Source organism: Malurus melanocephalus, unplaced genomic scaffold (assembly GCF_030028575.1).
Source record: "Malurus melanocephalus ecotype Western Australia unplaced genomic scaffold, MMel_1.1 scaffold_540, whole genome shotgun sequence".
Lineage (NCBI taxonomy): Eukaryota > Metazoa > Chordata > Aves > Passeriformes > Maluridae > Malurus > Malurus melanocephalus.
Window position 1 is genome coordinate 349167 of NW_026623772.1, and position 15790 is coordinate 364956.

Genomic DNA, 15790 nt, shown 5'->3' on the forward strand with positions numbered 1-15790 from the left:
CTCATGCTCAATACTGGATGACATAAAAAAGCATCTTCCTCGAAAACAAAGCACCCTGCCAGAGTGTCCCCAGGGTAGTCAAGTTGTGCTGGGGAAGCTGCCAGTCTCACCCAACATGGACAATATGCCAGAGAGCTTGGGGAAAAACACAGAGCTCCGGGGAATGCCACCCTGTGGCACCCCGGAGTGCCCTGGCACTCTAGCTGGGTACCCTGGGGAGATGCCAAAGCCGAGTCCAACTGTTCCACCAGCAGGGCACAGGATACAAAGCCCAATCTGCACGGGGTATGGGCAGACCTGAGGCTCCACCTGGGCAGTGCCCACGGCCCCAGGCCACTCTGGAAGAGTGCCCAGAGCACCTGGAGCTGAACAGCCCCAGCCACCCCTGCCTTCCGAGGAGGACCTGAGAACAGGAACACTGACATATGTCTTTTGGAACCTGAGATGAGACTTGCAAGTTCCCATCATTTTGTAGATCCAGCACACACGCAATGGTCCCTGTTCATCGCTGCGTGTGGAGTGTGGATCCTGCTACCATCCCTCCTGGTCATTCCACCTGGGAAAAGCTTTGCAGTGAAACCAGGAAAGACCAGCCAGCGATGTGACAGACACTGGTGGCATTTCTACCCAACCAAGATCKGAAAGACTGGAAATAAATACAGGTGAGCTGGGCACTGGTGGGAAGTCTCAAGAGAAGAGGTGCTGACCTGACCAACCTTCATAGGTGACCCAAGGTCTTGAAAAGAATCAGAAATGACCCAGATCCCAAGAATAATATTGCTTTAATTCGTAGGGGGTGGATCAAATTAAAAATATAAATCCTCTTGTTTTGGACTCAGGGTAAAACACTGATTGCTGGGGAAGGAGTGACCCCCAGAACAAAGCATTGSAGTCTCTCCACAGGGGACCCTCAACCCCCCACTCTGCTGGGCTGATGGACACAGAGCTGTGGCTGGCCAGGTCCAGTCCTGAGCTGAAGACACGGCTCTTCTTCAGCATGGGGCAGGAAACAGGACAGCAGAGCACTGGCATGGTGGGCTGAGAAATGTCACTGCACTAGGTGAGTGACAGAGAATGGACGGCCAGAAATGCTCCTCCAGCTACTTTTCCTCAAGAATCACCTCAGCAGTAGCACTGATCCCGTGATAGCATTAAGGACAGACACCTCAAGGCTGGCTAGAAGGGTGGCCACCCAGCCCAGGGCTACAGCTGAGCCATCACACTCTCAGGGACCCACTCTCCACACCCTGGGAACAGACCAAGAGCTGCCAGTGCCCCAGTCCAAAGCGAGCTCTGGGAGACAGGGAACGCATCCCAGCCCCATGGCTGCTCCAGGACAGGAGGTGCYGGGATGGGACTGATGAGCTCCAGAGCCCCCAGCATGGCCAAGGACCCCCCTCTGCTGGGGGGCTGCACAGGATCAGCCTGCACAGAGACCACCCAGTGTGACCMCATCTCCTGGCCCGCCCAGATGCTCCCCAGGGTGGCTGGGCTCAGGGAGAGCTGTGGCAAACCTGCAGCCATGCAGGAAGAGCAGATGTCAGGCTCCGTGGGGAAGCACATTGGAGCTCTGCTGGGAGCAAAGAGAATTTGGAAAGAAGCATCATGCATGAAAGCACAGGARCAACCAAAGGCACTCGTGCTGCTTATGGGGGTGAGGGACGTAAGTGAGGCAGACCCGCCTGGGGACCCCCAGCCTAATGGCAGCATCTGGAACCACGTGGYGCCCGTGCCCACTGCCAGTGCCAAMCCCCACGCTCTCTCGGGGCTGCTTTTCCAGCATTCCACAGCATTTGCATCAGCAGAGTCACAGCCCAGCAGGCACAGGGGCAGAGGAGCTGTGGGAGATCCTTCTGGGAAGGTTAATGCACAATGCCAGGTGTGGGTTCATCCAGGTCTCAAAGGGAAATGGCTGAGCTGTGGAGCTGCCATCCCATCTCCCCACAGCAAGTGCAGCATCAGGAGGGCTCAGCCACCAGCGGCATTAGGAGCCTTTCCCTGTTAGCCAGGACATGTCTCCAGTTCTGAAAGAGAGAAAAAACACAGCGTTGTGAGGGGTTTCTCAGTGTGCACAGGCAAACACTCTTGGTGTGCCTGGATGCTAGTCCAGTACTTGGTGTCCATCCCAGCACCCTGCTCCCTCCTCTGCCCTCTCTCAGCTATCAGTAAACTGTCCAAAAAGTCACCTGCAGATCCTCAATCCATGTAAAACTGAGCTCAAACATTTTAATTATACTTAAAAGCAGCTCTTCAGCTGAAAATCTATGGAATGCCACCAAGGCCCCAGCCAAGAAGGGTCCCAGCCAACAGCAAGTTACCCATTCCCAACAGATCCTGATGTGGCTCCTGGCAGCTCCAGCCCTCCCACCCAGCACTGTCCCCCATGCAAGGGGGATGCCCCTCATGTAACCAGTGTCCCCATATGAGAATGAGGGACATGGTCCTTCCTGCCAGCCCCTCACATCCAGCACAGCCCACGACCCCAAACCGAACATACTTGCCATGACGGACAAACAGCCTACAGTTGTRAAAGCAGCAGGAGACAGAGAGAGAAAAGATACTCAGGTTTAATCTGGTTCCCTCCAGCCCCCAAGCCCCACCACAGGGCCAGCAGCTGCTCCCCACCCCACAAGATGTCACCTCCCTCCCAGCCATAGTGGGACACCAGCAACCATTTCCTGATGTACTGGGGTAATGGCACAAGAAATTCTTCCCTGGAAGGGTGGGCAGGCCCTGGCACAGGGTGCCCAGAGAAGCTGTGGCTGCCCCTGGATCCCTGGCAGTGTCCAAGGCCAGGCTGGACACTGGGGCTTGGAGCAGCCTGRGACAGTGGGAGGTGTCCCTGCCATGGCTGGGGTGGCACTGGATGGGTTTTAAGGTCCCTTCCAACCTAAACCATTGTCATTTTATAAACCCAGTCTCAGCTGGGTGGGCCCATGATATGCCCCCCATCCTAGGGGTGTCCAGGGAGTCTGAGCTGGCTCAGAGCTGCATGGGGGTTGGGAGTGCTCATCTCCTTGAGCTTTTGAAAATATCTATTTCTATTCCAGATGTGGAAACACCCCTGGGACAGGGACCCACATTCCCTCAGCAGCTCTGATTCCCACTTTAAAGGCTTCTTCCCAACTGTTACCATCTCTCTGGCATTTGCCTTCCAGAACCCACCCTCAGCACAAAGCTGTGCTCTTTCCTCTGCAAMGTCTTAAAAACAAAGTGAAGGGGAAAAAAGGCCCTTTGCCTATGAGCTCCACTCCAAGGCACCGAGGCTAAGACACCACTGGCCATTCTGGCACCACCAGCTCTCTGGGCTGGGTTGYGCATAGGGGGTTCTACACAGGTTGCACAGTCCCTCTCTGCAGGTCTCCTTGACTGACGGGGAGCCCAGGTGCACCCCAGCATCAAGCATTGCTTCTGTGATGATGTGCCARTGCCCAAAGGCATGGAGTACCCCACCCCATCATGCCTGGACAAGGATTTAGGTGCTGATGTTTAAGACAAATCCCATGTGTGTGGGATGCCAGACCTGGAGGCAGGCAGGAGGCAGCACAGGGGGGATGGAGGAAGCAGAASAGGGAGTTGCAAGAAGGGTATGGAGAGGGATCAGTGGGAGAGGCTGAGCCCTGCCCAGCACCCCAYGGCTGTGCTTAGCCACTGCCCTGGCACCGCCAGTTCCCACTGCATGTCTACTTACTCCACATCACGCTTCCGGATGGGCCTGCCAGCAGCCAGGACCTCGGCCACCTTGGAGACGATTGGATCATAGTTCATGCTGGCCACAGCCACCACCTCGTCACTCCTGGCCGGGCAGAGCAGAACAGTTAGGGCAGCCTGGATAGCCACAGCTCCATCACCCAAAACCCAACAGGATGGAGGGAAGAGGGAGGCAAAGAGAARCACCCACTCCAGAGCCAGGCCCCATCCCAAGGCATGAGCACCACAGGGACTGTACTAGTGGCTGCAACAAGGGTCAGGAGAGGGCACAGAGTGGCACAGCAGGCTGGCCCCACCAATCCCACCAATGTTCATGTGCTGATGTGGYGAGCATCACTAGGGTGCCTGGGTGACTGACACAGCTCTGGGACCCTGGTGTCTGTGGTAAAACACCACCACAGGTAAGTCTGATGGTGATAAAAATCTGGACACCAGAAAGGATGCCCAGCTGTARTCCCTGCACTGCTGCCTGAGGGAGTGGAGAGGCAGGTGGTCAGGATTTCCCTGTGGCAAATTCAGTTGGGATGCTCCACATCCCCTTCCTGATCCCCACCTCCAAATGGGCAGTGTCCACTCTGATCTGCTCCACAGGCACTGGGAGCTGGGGTGTCCAACCCCTGGGTCCCACAGCCCCAGCAAGGAAGTCCCCATGTATATGGCATGTCAGGTCAGCTGATTGTTTCCCTAGCAGGAACCCAATGCAGCCTCAAAGGCTGAGTAGAAAACAAATGAAGCGGAAGGAAGAGGATGTAAAAATGCTGGAGGAGCTTTGGCTAAAGGTCACAGGCAAATAAGAAGGGCTTTTGTCATTTGAGGTTTGCCGAAGTCAATCCAAGCATAAACCTTCAAAGCCTGACTTTAAGATGACTCATAAAGAGATAACTGAATGCACAGTGTGAAATCAGGGAACATGTGTGGGTAAGATATTAAACTCTGGTGATACTGTTGAATAAACTGAAGATTAGAAGCACCACTAAACCAAGATCTGCTCTTAAATCCACTGCCAAGTGATCAACAGAGCAAAGAGCAGCTGGGGTGGGGAGGGATGTGTACCTAATTCAGAATGAGGAGAGCAAATGCCYTGTTTCAGAGGACACTTCAGCCCTGTGCAGCCACAGGAGTTAAAGCCATCTCTCACATCTGTCCACAAAGCCATGGGACAGTTTCATCACAAACTGTTTCAAAAAGCCCCCATTCCTAAATAAGCTCATGGCAAATAAAGGAGAGGAGTTTCCTGAGCAGAGCCAGCTCTCAGCTGGGAAACACTAAGTGGTTGGAGGGACCTATCCGTCCAGACCGGGGGAAATGTGCTGGTCCAAGCAATGAATAAGCAAGGTACGCAAGGGAACCAGAAGATTTACTCCCACCAGTTGTCCTCTGGCTCAGGCTCAAGCCCAGACGGTGCCCAAGGGGGCAGCCAGGAAGGCAGATGCAGCCCAAACATTTCTGCCAGCAGGACATGGGGTAGCTGCTCCTTTTGCAAAATAACTCATGGGGTGCTGGTGAGCTAAAGCATCCTGCATCAGTAGTGGCTTTTTAACACTTTGTCAGATAGATGCCAGGAGGAATCCCTCTTTTTCAAAAGGTCTTCAAAGACAACAAGCCTCAAAGACAAAGCTTCAAAACAAGCTTCAAAGACAACAAGCCCTTCCTGGGCTTTGGAGCAATCAGAAGTCTTTCTGAAGACTGAGGGAAGAGGGAAGCACAGTGTTTACATGGTCTTCCCTTCCTTTGCAGGGCTMACCACAATAGAGGTGGGGAACCATGAAGAAGACAGCCACAGCAATTCCCTGGTCTCCTAGGTCTCAGGGGTAGGATGACATCAGTCTGTTGTGAAGAGAGCCTCCCCTGGGGACATCTGCAGAGTGCTGTCCCCTACACCTGCCAGCACAGGGCCTTTCACTGACCTCTACACAGCCCTGACAGAACAGCTTTCCTCTTCAAACTCCAGGGCAAAAGAAACCTTATTGTGAAAACCAGTGCAGGGAGCAGGCTGTAGGAATGGGAAGCACCAGTGGCTCCTGCATCAACCCAGAAGAACCAGCAGAAGAGTCCAAACCACAGGATAGCCACATCAGAAGGAAGCAGGAGGAAATGGTCAGCTTGAGACTATCCTCAGTGCAAAAGCATTAGCACCAACTAGAAGAACCATCACCAAAAAAGAAAGAGGAAGAAATGCTCCAGTGGCCTCTCGCAGACAGGGAGCCAAGCAGTGGGGGACACACTGGCTGACCCCCGCCAGCCAGTGCTCCCCAGTACCTGCGACTCTCAGCATGGAATGCCGTCCTGGTACCCACACGCCATCTCCGGGAGCCCCTCCTGGGTGGCAGAACAACACATCCCTCAGCAGGGACCCCCAGAGCTGCCTGCTGAGCACAGCCCCCCTGGCAGCCCCATCCCCTGCAGGACCATGGCACAAGGAGTGGGGGGCCCTGGCACAGAGCAGGGATTATGCATCTTGCTCAGCGCGCTCCTTTTGAACAGCCTCCTCAGATATTTAATTAAAGCAACCTGACCTTTCATTCCTAATTAAGGYTGGGATAAAGAGATAAATGCTCTGRTATGGAAAGGCTGCAGGAGGGGAACATCGCCACAGCAGCTCTCCCCAGCCCAGGTGATGCCTTGGCACAAACTCACCCCTTTAGGCAATTTTGGCCAAGATTCCAGCACACCCTGAGCTATACCCAATGTGCAAAGGGCCCTGGGTGCCAGCTAGAGCCCCGTGCCTGCAGCAGGTGTTTACCCAAGGAGTGCAGGTACCAGGCAGAGGAGGGTCAGCATCAGGGACCCCTGGGGTGAGGCAGTGAGCCCCATGCCTCTCCATGCCCAGTGGACACATCCAGCTGCCAGGCTGGACAGGGGACAGAGGGGCAGTAAGATGATGYCTTCAGAGCTAGAGCTGGCTCCTATCCAGAGCTCCCTCCTGATCCCTGCCTGGATGCTGCTGCCAAGGGGTTTGATGGCTGAGCTGGAAAGCCCTTTGCTTCCCTGGTTTCCCTCTCCTCACCCTTAACATCAGAAAGCACTTGGAGAAAACCCTCTGGCTCCAGCATGAGGAGGGTTCTGTGGCCACTGGTTTCAGTCTGGGATGTGGACAAAGGCAACAGAATAAACAGAAGCAAGTATTTTTGGGATAAATTCATGGTGCACCATCTTTCCAGTCTRAACAGCCAGCATGGCTCCACAACAGCTGAGACAACACATCCCAGCTGCCAACACATCTCAGGAACACATTCCCAGGTAAGCTCCCAAACCGGAGCGAGGGCTGCGTTTYACTACAGATGTAAAGCAAGTTCCTGAGTTCCTGCAAACCTTGACAACTTGTTACACATGGAAGAGGTTTTTTTTAACTCAATTTGTCAAACCAGAAGCAGAAATAATGATGTCTGAGTGCYCTGTCCAGCACTGGTCACAAACCATTAACATGGTGATGAGATGGGAAGGAAATATTTGATAGGAATTGCCAGTAGAAGCCATCATCTGCTCCCAGAGATTATGCAAACAGACAAAGGGCTTATATGTGCCAGAGACACCAGGTCCAAAGACCAGTTTAACTTGTACAATCAGCACATCATTTCTCCAGGGCTTTGTATAAAGTGACCCACAAGCTCACTGTCCAGAGATGAACAAAACTGACTGACAGAAGCTCTGGCAGAACTTTTTTACATTCTAGCAGACTAATCTCAGATGAATGCCTTTGTAGGAATATGGACAAGAGAAACACTTACTTGGTATAAAATGCCACAAACTTCAGTTCATCTAAATCTCCCTGAAAGACAACATCATCAAATCCTTCCCCGTGGCCTGGAAAGCAAAGAAGAAGTCGATTCAGCAGCAATTCCTCTGGATCCACCACTAAGACAGGGTGTTTCCTTCCAGCACTACATGGAGAACATCCTGCAGTGACCAAGATACCAGCACCAAGAGATGCRTGTACCAAAAATCACAGAATCGCAGGAGGGGTTTGGGTTGAAAGAGACCTTGAAAAACATCTTGTTCCAACCCCCTACCATGGTCAGGGCCACTTTCCACTATCCCAGATTGCTCCAAACCCTGTCCAACCTGGCCTTGAACACTTCCAGTGATGGGGCAGCTACAGCTTCTCTGTGCAACCTGTGCMAGGGATTCATCACCCTCACARGGAAGAACTTCTTCCCAATATCTAATCTAAATCAATCCTCCATCATGTTTAGAGAAGTGCACTTCATGACAGATGAGTTTCAGAGGCGACACTGACCTCCCTGGGAAGCCAGGCAGGGAAACAGCCCTGTGGCAGAGGTTGGTGTGGAGGCTTCTCTACCCCAGGACACCTCCACCAGCACAAACTCCCAGCAGGAGTGGGGAGTGGGAGCCCCTTACCCGCGTATCGGATGCTCTTCCCAAACATSGCTGTCCACAGGTACGGGACAGTGCTGATCTCTGTGCCGTGGGCCAGCATGTTCAGCGCGGCGATGCGGCCTGCAGGAGACACAGCATGGGGGAACTGCCACTCCAGGGCAAGCTCCGTGCTCTGCCCTCGGCTCACAGAGTACAGAGAAACCAAGAATGCTGCTGAGAAAACCCACACGGCAACAAAGACAGAGCAGGAAGCACCAAGGATGGGCTCAGACTCCTTCCCGTGGTGCAGCTCCTACTCATCACTGCCATGAGCCCTGTTACCCGTGAGACTCCTTCCCCCCAACTTGTGCAACAGTGACTGGGCTGACAGTGTGCTGAGCTCCCACATAGATKGGGATCGGATGGACAAACCCTTGGAGGGCATGGAGGCTTTTGGGGTACTGTCTGTGCAGCAGAAGCATGTCTGGACCAGGGGATGTGTCCAAAGGCTGAATTTAGAGCTGTGGTTCCAAAACCTCTCACTCACGGCACAGGAAACTTTCCCGTGGGACTGTAGCCATGAGGGCAGCCCATCACACCAGGGGCTCCAGGCTGACTAGAGGGGAGAAGGGTCGGAGCTCTGCTGATCACTCCTGGGCCAGCCTGGCAGTGTGTGAAGCCCAGCTGGGAGCCTGAGCCCAGGCTGGCATCAGGATGTGAGTTCCTAAGTGTCCTGGGGCAAGGAGAGCAGGCTCCTGCAGCAATGCCAGGGAGCAGAGGGAAGATGACAAAGCCTGTCCCTGGGCACCATTAAGCAAAGCTTGGYGAGAATACTGACAGATGAACAGACAGCATAAGATGCACACACTTCAAAATGTTCACTACAGCCACCCAGTCTCTCTGCTGGCAGTTGTCTCATTCTCACCCTGGAGGGGTTGGAAATTTCCTGAGAATCWGGAAAAGGCTCTTTTCTGCTAAGTACCTACCATGCATGTGAGCCATCTGCCAGTGGGGGACATTCACCTTCTTGTTATTCCGTAGGGCCAGTGGAAACGTGACAGCATCTCCAGCAGCAAAGACCCCTGGGATGTTGGTCTGCATCATCTGCAGGGAGAACAGAGGTGGGCACTAGTGGGGTTTGCACCCTACATGAACAGAAAAAGGGAACAGGTCCAGAGCTGCCATARTGCCCAGCGACACACGGAAAACCTTTGCTCGGCTGTGGGAGCCCCAGGCAAGATTTCATTCAGCCTTCTCCACTTTCAAAGAAGAACAAAAAGGCAGGGACCTACAATACCCCTCTGCCAGTGGGTTATCCACTAAAAAGAGACATGGACTGGAGCCCCTCTCCCAGTCTGGAGTTTGTTGGTGTTTGCAGGTAGAGCCCAGCAGGGATGAGCATAAGCATCGGGTAGATGGCACTGAGCCCCAGCCTCCCAAAACACTCCTTTGTCCATGGCACCATCACCCACCAGCTCCAACACTGCTCCCATCACATTCACTGATGCTGTTGAAAGGATGAGATCCGTTAGGATCCTTGAAAAGATGGATYTTTCTCAATTTTTTCCCCTCTAAATACTCACATCACCGGAGGACAGCTCAGAGCCCAACCCAAGCCACAGCATCCAGGGCTGGGGTTTGCCCACCCCCACGTGCAGGGTGGCTCCCAGGCACTCCTGGTGATGCTTGCAGCATCTTAGTATCTCACAGAATAACCCGAGATGGAAGGGGCCCAYAAGGATTATGGAGTCCAATTCTTGGCCCTGCACAGGCCAACCCAAGGAATTCCAGAATTCCAATCCTGCCAATCTTGGCAGATAAAAGGCCATGAAAAGCCCCTGTGGCAGCAGTTTGGAGCCCCAGGGAAGCTCACCCATCAGGAGAGCTGACCCAGCTCCTCCTGCTCTCCCTCCCACAGGGGCTGCCCTGGGCTCACCTTGTTGACCACGATGAAGCCCTTGGAGTCGATGTTGATGCCACTCTGCTTGAGGAAGCCCGTGGCTGGCACTGCGCCTGGGGGGAAGCCAAAGGCCGCTGCTGCAGCATCCAGTGCCCCACAGCCTGATCCCGAGGATGGCAGATCCCCTCCTGCCAGGACAGTGGGGCTGCCCCAGGGACAGGCAGTGGATGCTCTGGGAGTGTGGAGCAGTGCCAGGTACCCTACAGAGCTCCCACTGCACAAGCCTCTGCTCCTCCAGGATCCCTGTCCTGCCCAAGCCATCAGCGCAACCTGCCCACTGCCCTTTTCCAGGRCTTGGAGATAATTTTCAATTTCAGTCTTTTCTATATATTTTGAAAAAGACTATATTTAAAAGGGAACCTTCAAGTTTCCAGCCAGGGCTCCTCAGCCTCCCCCTAGTCTGTACCTTTCCTTCACCTTCCTTCTCCCTTTTTTCATCTTTTTTTTTTACCTCCAGCCTTTTCACAAATCAGAGTAGTCAATAAAAATAACAAAACCAGAATTAAACTAATWATGTGATTCTTCCAGTCCACAGCATTTTGAAAAGTTACAGAGAGGGCAGGAAAGCAAATTTTTTTTTTTCCCAAGCATAATGGAGAAAAATATCATATTCTATGGGGTATTTTATTTTATTTTGTAGTATGGGATATATTTTTGATTGCTGTCAGCAGCAATTAAAAAGAAAAAAAAAAAACACATTAAAAAAATCCGTTTGGGGAAGCCTTAATAAAAAAACAACTTGAAAGGAGGAAACTGCTTTGAATTATTTCTCCCCAAATATATTTTCAGATGCATTTTGGGGTGGGAAAAGGCCTTTTTTAGTTATGAAGACTTGTGTGCAGCAGCCAAGCAGGGCTCAGAGGGCACTCTCAGCACCCCTGGCCACTCAGCCCCAGGGACCTCCTGCTACCACATCCCCTCCAGCTCCTTCTCTTCCAAGCAGAGCCCCCCTCCCCAGCCATGCACCCCAACAGCCCTTACCAACACCCACGACACAGACATCAGCACGCAGCACCTTCCCACTCTTCAGCACAACCTCCTTCAGCTGCAGGAGACACAGGGCAGAGGGCACATCAGTTATTTTAGGGACAAAACCCCTCTGCAGCAGCAGGAAGCCAACCTGGCAGCTCCCTTCGTTTGTGAAATGCAAATTGACCGTAATTCCTTAGAWAAGCAGCAAGAGGTGAGTGGGAGACACGAAGACACCCCACACACCACACTGGTGCACATTTGCTCCTGGGGGCTAAATCCAGGAACATGAATTTCACAGGACAGGAAAGAGGGGAGAGCAAAACCCCAGCAGGGAAGGGAATRGCAGCTTTGGGGGATGCCTCAGCAGTGCCCCCCGGGAGCCCCTGCCCACCCCTTACCTTCCCCTCCTGCTCCCGCAGCTCCGACACCTCTGTCTGCATGTAGAACTTGACCCTGTTGTTCTCGAACATCTGGAGTGGGACAAGAGGCAGAGCAGGGGACATGGGGAAGCTGAACCACCCTGTCCAGATGTCTCTGTGCCCCCAGCACTGTCTTTCCCACCCTGCACTGCCTCAACCCACACTGCTAAGGGGGTCAGCACCCCTACATCCCAGCACAGCTCTAGAAGAAGGTGCTCCACAGCACGTGCACCATGGCACCAAAGACACAGCCCACTCTCACTGACTGCTGCCAGCACAGCTTTGTCAATAAATGAGAAGTAAATTAATTAGTGCAACAAGTGAAACAAGCAGACCCTGTTCTATTACCAACCCCCTGGAAAAGGAAAGCAAGGTCACCTTCATGACAGCACGGCCAACCCTCTCCCCAAAGAACTTCTTGAAGGGGACTTCCTCTAGCTCCACCACAGACACCGAGTGGGCTCTCTCTGTGAGGTAGGCGGCCACCTCCATCCCTGGGGAAGAGAAGCAGGCCCAAGCAGCCATGTGACCCCAACCAGCACTGCCCTGTGTCCCTGGCTGCAGCCAAGGAGCACCCCACCCATTCTGACTGGAGAGGCTGCAGCTGCACTCCTCGGAGAACTGGGGAGCCCCCAGACCTGGTCAGACCAGGGACCACAGCGACTCAGGTGTTCTTAGATGTAGGTTTTTAAAGATCAGAGGGAGAAACAGGCCATGAAGCCCAAAGTGCCCTGGGAAGAACATGAAACAAAGGACCTCAGCCAAGGGAAATCCTCCCACAGCTGGGACCACCTCAGCTGTGGCCTGAAAACAGCTCTTGGGAGTAGTTGTTTTCACCTGTCAGAATGGTAAAACTTTACTGCTGGGAATTGCATGGGAACCTCCACCAAGACATTTTCCACCTGTGGGGTTTTTGTGGAAAAGAATCTTTTTGATGATCTGCAGTTTGCAATTGGCTCCCCAACCACATGCTTTTCTGTAGAGCATATTGGTTGAACCATTAAAGCAGGTTAATCTTTTATAAAAGAAGAAAAACAAATAATGAACATTTTATAATAAATTCCCTGACTAATAACCATTTATGCAYAAGGCTTGCAGGACCCATTCTCATTTTGCTAGGACMCACAATTTGTTGGAACCACATCAAACAAAAGGAAGAGTCATCAAAGAAACTACAAGACTTGTCCTGTGTATTTTAAAAATTCACCACTCTGCTAAAAAGTAAAAGAGAATAAACTCACAAGCTCCCACCCACCCACARTGAAGCCAGCTCTAGACGCACCAGATTTGGACCCATGTGAACACCAGTAATGGCCTTGCCATTTCAGAYTGGGACAGCAAAATCTGTGCCCATGCCAGCCCAGCCTCWTCAGAAARTCMATTTCTTCAGCATGGAAATGTCCTTACACACACCTGGGGCTGGAGGTTTGACTCCCCCATGTCCAATTTGGTGGTGGTTTTACCTCTAACTGGGCAGTGACAATTTCTTCAGCATGGAAATGTCCTTACACACACCTGGGGCTGGAGGTTTGACTCCCCCATGTCCAATTTGGTGGTGGTTTTACCTCTAACTGGGCAGTGACAAACTGGGCGAGGGASTGCAGGCAGAGGCAGAGAGCTGGGACAGAGACACGCGCCAGGCAAGTGCTCACCCAGGAAGGATGCTCCCACGATCACCACGTTCTTGCTTGTGGCCAGCTTCACCACACGGTTGGCATCTTCAGGYGTCCGGATGTTGAAAACATTTTCCATCTCCTTGCCTTTGCAGCTGAGAGCTTTGGGCCTGAAAAACACTGAGGGTGATACAGCTGCTTTTCTCAACTCTGTGTGGCTTCAGTCCCCGGTCAGGGCTGCAGACCCCCTCCCAGGGCTCCAGCAGCATCCCCAACTTCCCTTTTTTTATCTTTCTCAGGGCTGGAGACGTAACATGGAAAACCCCAAATGCTGGTGGACAGTGGTGGAGCAGGGGATGCTGAGCAGCCACCCCAGATCCCATGATGGACTGGTGCACCTGCAGGGCCAGGGGAGCCCCTTCCTGGGCCACTGTGGCCAGTGCAGGATAGGCACTGCTTTACAAGCCTATGCTGAACTGCTGGCATGTCATGAAACTTTCAGCAGCTTAATGGGACACAGAACACTCACTCTGTCCTCCAGCAGTGCTTTGGAGCCAGGCACTGRAAGTTTGATAAGGCTCCACTCTCCATTCCCATGGGCACACTGCTGATACTGCAGCAGCTTAACCATGCCCTCTCCAGGCACATAGGGGAGCCTATAGATTTTTAAGCATCTGGCCCCCGCATATCCAATTCACATCTGGAMATGAGATAGAAGGTCCTAAATATTTAGGTACCTTAAATAACATTTACCCCGTGTACCTGGAGATTGTGCATGAGGATTTTGGAATTACCAAAGGCTTAATCCTCTTTTAAACCTAAGTGGGTTGCTGGTGCAGATGGCATTTTGGCTGTGGTGCTGCACACCCTAGTACCAGGCATTCACACCTGGTGGCACTGGCTGTGACTGGTGGCACTTTGGTTTCCAGTGTGAGTCCCTGTTTTAGTTGTTCTGCAGCATCCCTTTCCCAGATAATAAATCATGCAGGGGCTGCATTTCTCTGACTTCATTTTATGTTTTGGTGTAAGGAACACAAGGAAGGAAAGACAGGATGCCTTATTTTTAGCTTAAACTACCAATTTTGACAAACCTCCAACTGAAAACAAACTGACCCACTACTTCCCCTGGCCCTGCAGGGCACAAGTGACAACACCAGTCCAAGGCAATGCTCAGCATCCCAGCAATCAATTTCCCTATGGCTGGACCAGGTTCAGTCCTGAAAATTCCTATCCTGGGGCCAAGGCACCCAAAGGGTCTGTTAGAACAGCAGTAACACCTAATTAAGGGACAAGAAGAAGCACCTAATTAAGGCTGCAATAGCAAAGTGTTACTTTTTAATTGCTGAGAAAGATCTTAGAGTTTGGCAGGAAATGAAAGATGGAAATTCAGAGGGATGAATTATCTGGTAGTCAGGGTTGAGTGCTATTAAAGAGTGAAAAGAAGAGCAACATGGCAAAAATTATCTCTTATAAATATTAGGATTCTTCCACTTTGGAGATTTAATTAAAGAAAAAATGTTTAAAGTTGTGATGCCATTCCTGGAAGTGTCCGAGGCCAGGTTAGACGGGGCTTAGAGCAACTCGGTCTAGTGGGAAGTGTTCCCAGCCCACAGCACRGGTAGGTCTGGATGAGCTTTAAGATTCCTTCCAACCMAAACCATCTTGTGATTCTGTCATTCTATATGACAGATATGTATGAAATAGATTGAAGATGATATATAGATGTAGAYGTACATGCAGATGTAGATACACATAGACATTTCCAATATCTTTTACATTTCTTGAGTTTTCCACCTTGCAAACAAATTCAGTRTTCAAATTCACCTGCCACATTTCATCCCTTATCCCCAGGCACAAGCTCCTCCCATTCTCAGATAAAACAGTTTCTCTTGAACTTTAAGATGTTTGTCTGTAGCTTACGTGTTTCCAGTTGCTATCAGCAGTTTGTTGTATTCCATCTTAAACCCATCCTTGAACACAGCTATCTTGCTCTTGACATCCACAGCCGCCACCTGAAATCATTCCTAAATAATGTTACGGGATGAAATCCCAGATTTTCACCGAGCTCCCAGCCCAATCAACTTGTCTGTCAGGTGTTAGTCCTCCATGTTAGTTTTAGTTGGTTGGTTCATTGCTTTTGGTTGGTCTGTCAGTTTTAATTCCCCTGTCCACAGCTTGGCCAACCCACACCTTAAATATTCCTAGTTGCCTGTTCACAAATCCTCAAAGGTCTCCTAATATAAATAAAATAATGGGGAGAAATATTTAAGCCATCATTGTCTGCACTGTCTGAAGGCTGATTATCCTTATCMGACGGCACTCAGTCCCCCAGATACACATGAGGAATGGCAGGTAACAAATGATGGTCAGTACAGATGGCCACACCATGATCATGCCCAGGGTGTCCTTCCTGCCATGGGAGCAGTTTATTAGCTGTGTTTTGAACAACCTTAGGCACCCAACATTCACACAGCAGCATCCAGTGAGCCAGAGACAGCTGCCACATGCCCTAAATACAGCCTAATACCAGCACTTTCCTTCAGGCACACACAGGACTCTCCTCACCTGCATTTCAGTCAGGACTTCGATGTCATAGGTGCAGAAGAACTCCTTGGGGCGCAGAGCGATCTGCTCAGGGTGGGAATCCATTGACTGCAAAAAAAAAACCCATTCTTCTATCAGCTACTGTGGGTTGAAAGGTGAGCAGAGAAATGGCTGTTACCAGCACAAGTCAGCACTTGTGGCATGGGTTAAGGGAATGTCTCTGCAGGGCTGGAATCAAAGTCTGTTCAAGCAGG

The 15790-nt window shown here is 51.7% G+C and overlaps 1 protein-coding gene across 5 annotated transcripts in view; it reads right to left on the minus strand.

Annotated features, from left to right (window-relative positions):
* Positions 1 to 770: 770 nt before the first annotated feature.
* AIFM3 (apoptosis inducing factor mitochondria associated 3) overlaps positions 771 to 15790 on the minus strand; it is a 41090-nt gene continuing 26070 nt past the window's right edge. The window contains exons 8-20 of one of the 5 annotated variants that reach the window (XM_057381913.1): positions 15558 to 15644; positions 14913 to 15004; positions 13032 to 13162; positions 11758 to 11873; positions 11359 to 11430; positions 10970 to 11033; positions 9965 to 10041; positions 9015 to 9132; positions 8071 to 8169; positions 7440 to 7515; positions 3692 to 3796; positions 2498 to 2518; positions 771 to 2024 (exon numbers count right to left, since the gene is read on the minus strand). In XM_057381913.1, coding sequence (XP_057237896.1) covers positions 1985 to 2024; positions 2498 to 2518; positions 3692 to 3796; positions 7440 to 7515; positions 8071 to 8169; positions 9015 to 9132; positions 9965 to 10041; positions 10970 to 11033; positions 11359 to 11430; positions 11758 to 11873; positions 13032 to 13162; positions 14913 to 15004; positions 15558 to 15644 — 1098 coding nt within the window. In that variant the 3' untranslated portion in view covers positions 771 to 1984. Of the gene's footprint in view, positions 2519 to 3691; positions 3797 to 5970; positions 6031 to 7439; positions 7516 to 8070; positions 8170 to 9014; positions 9133 to 9964; positions 10042 to 10969; positions 11034 to 11358; positions 11431 to 11757; positions 11874 to 13031; positions 13163 to 14912; positions 15005 to 15557; positions 15645 to 15790 lie in introns of all 5 variants that reach the window. The other 4 variants (XM_057381912.1, XM_057381910.1, XM_057381914.1 and 1 more) reach the window with 4 other exon arrangements.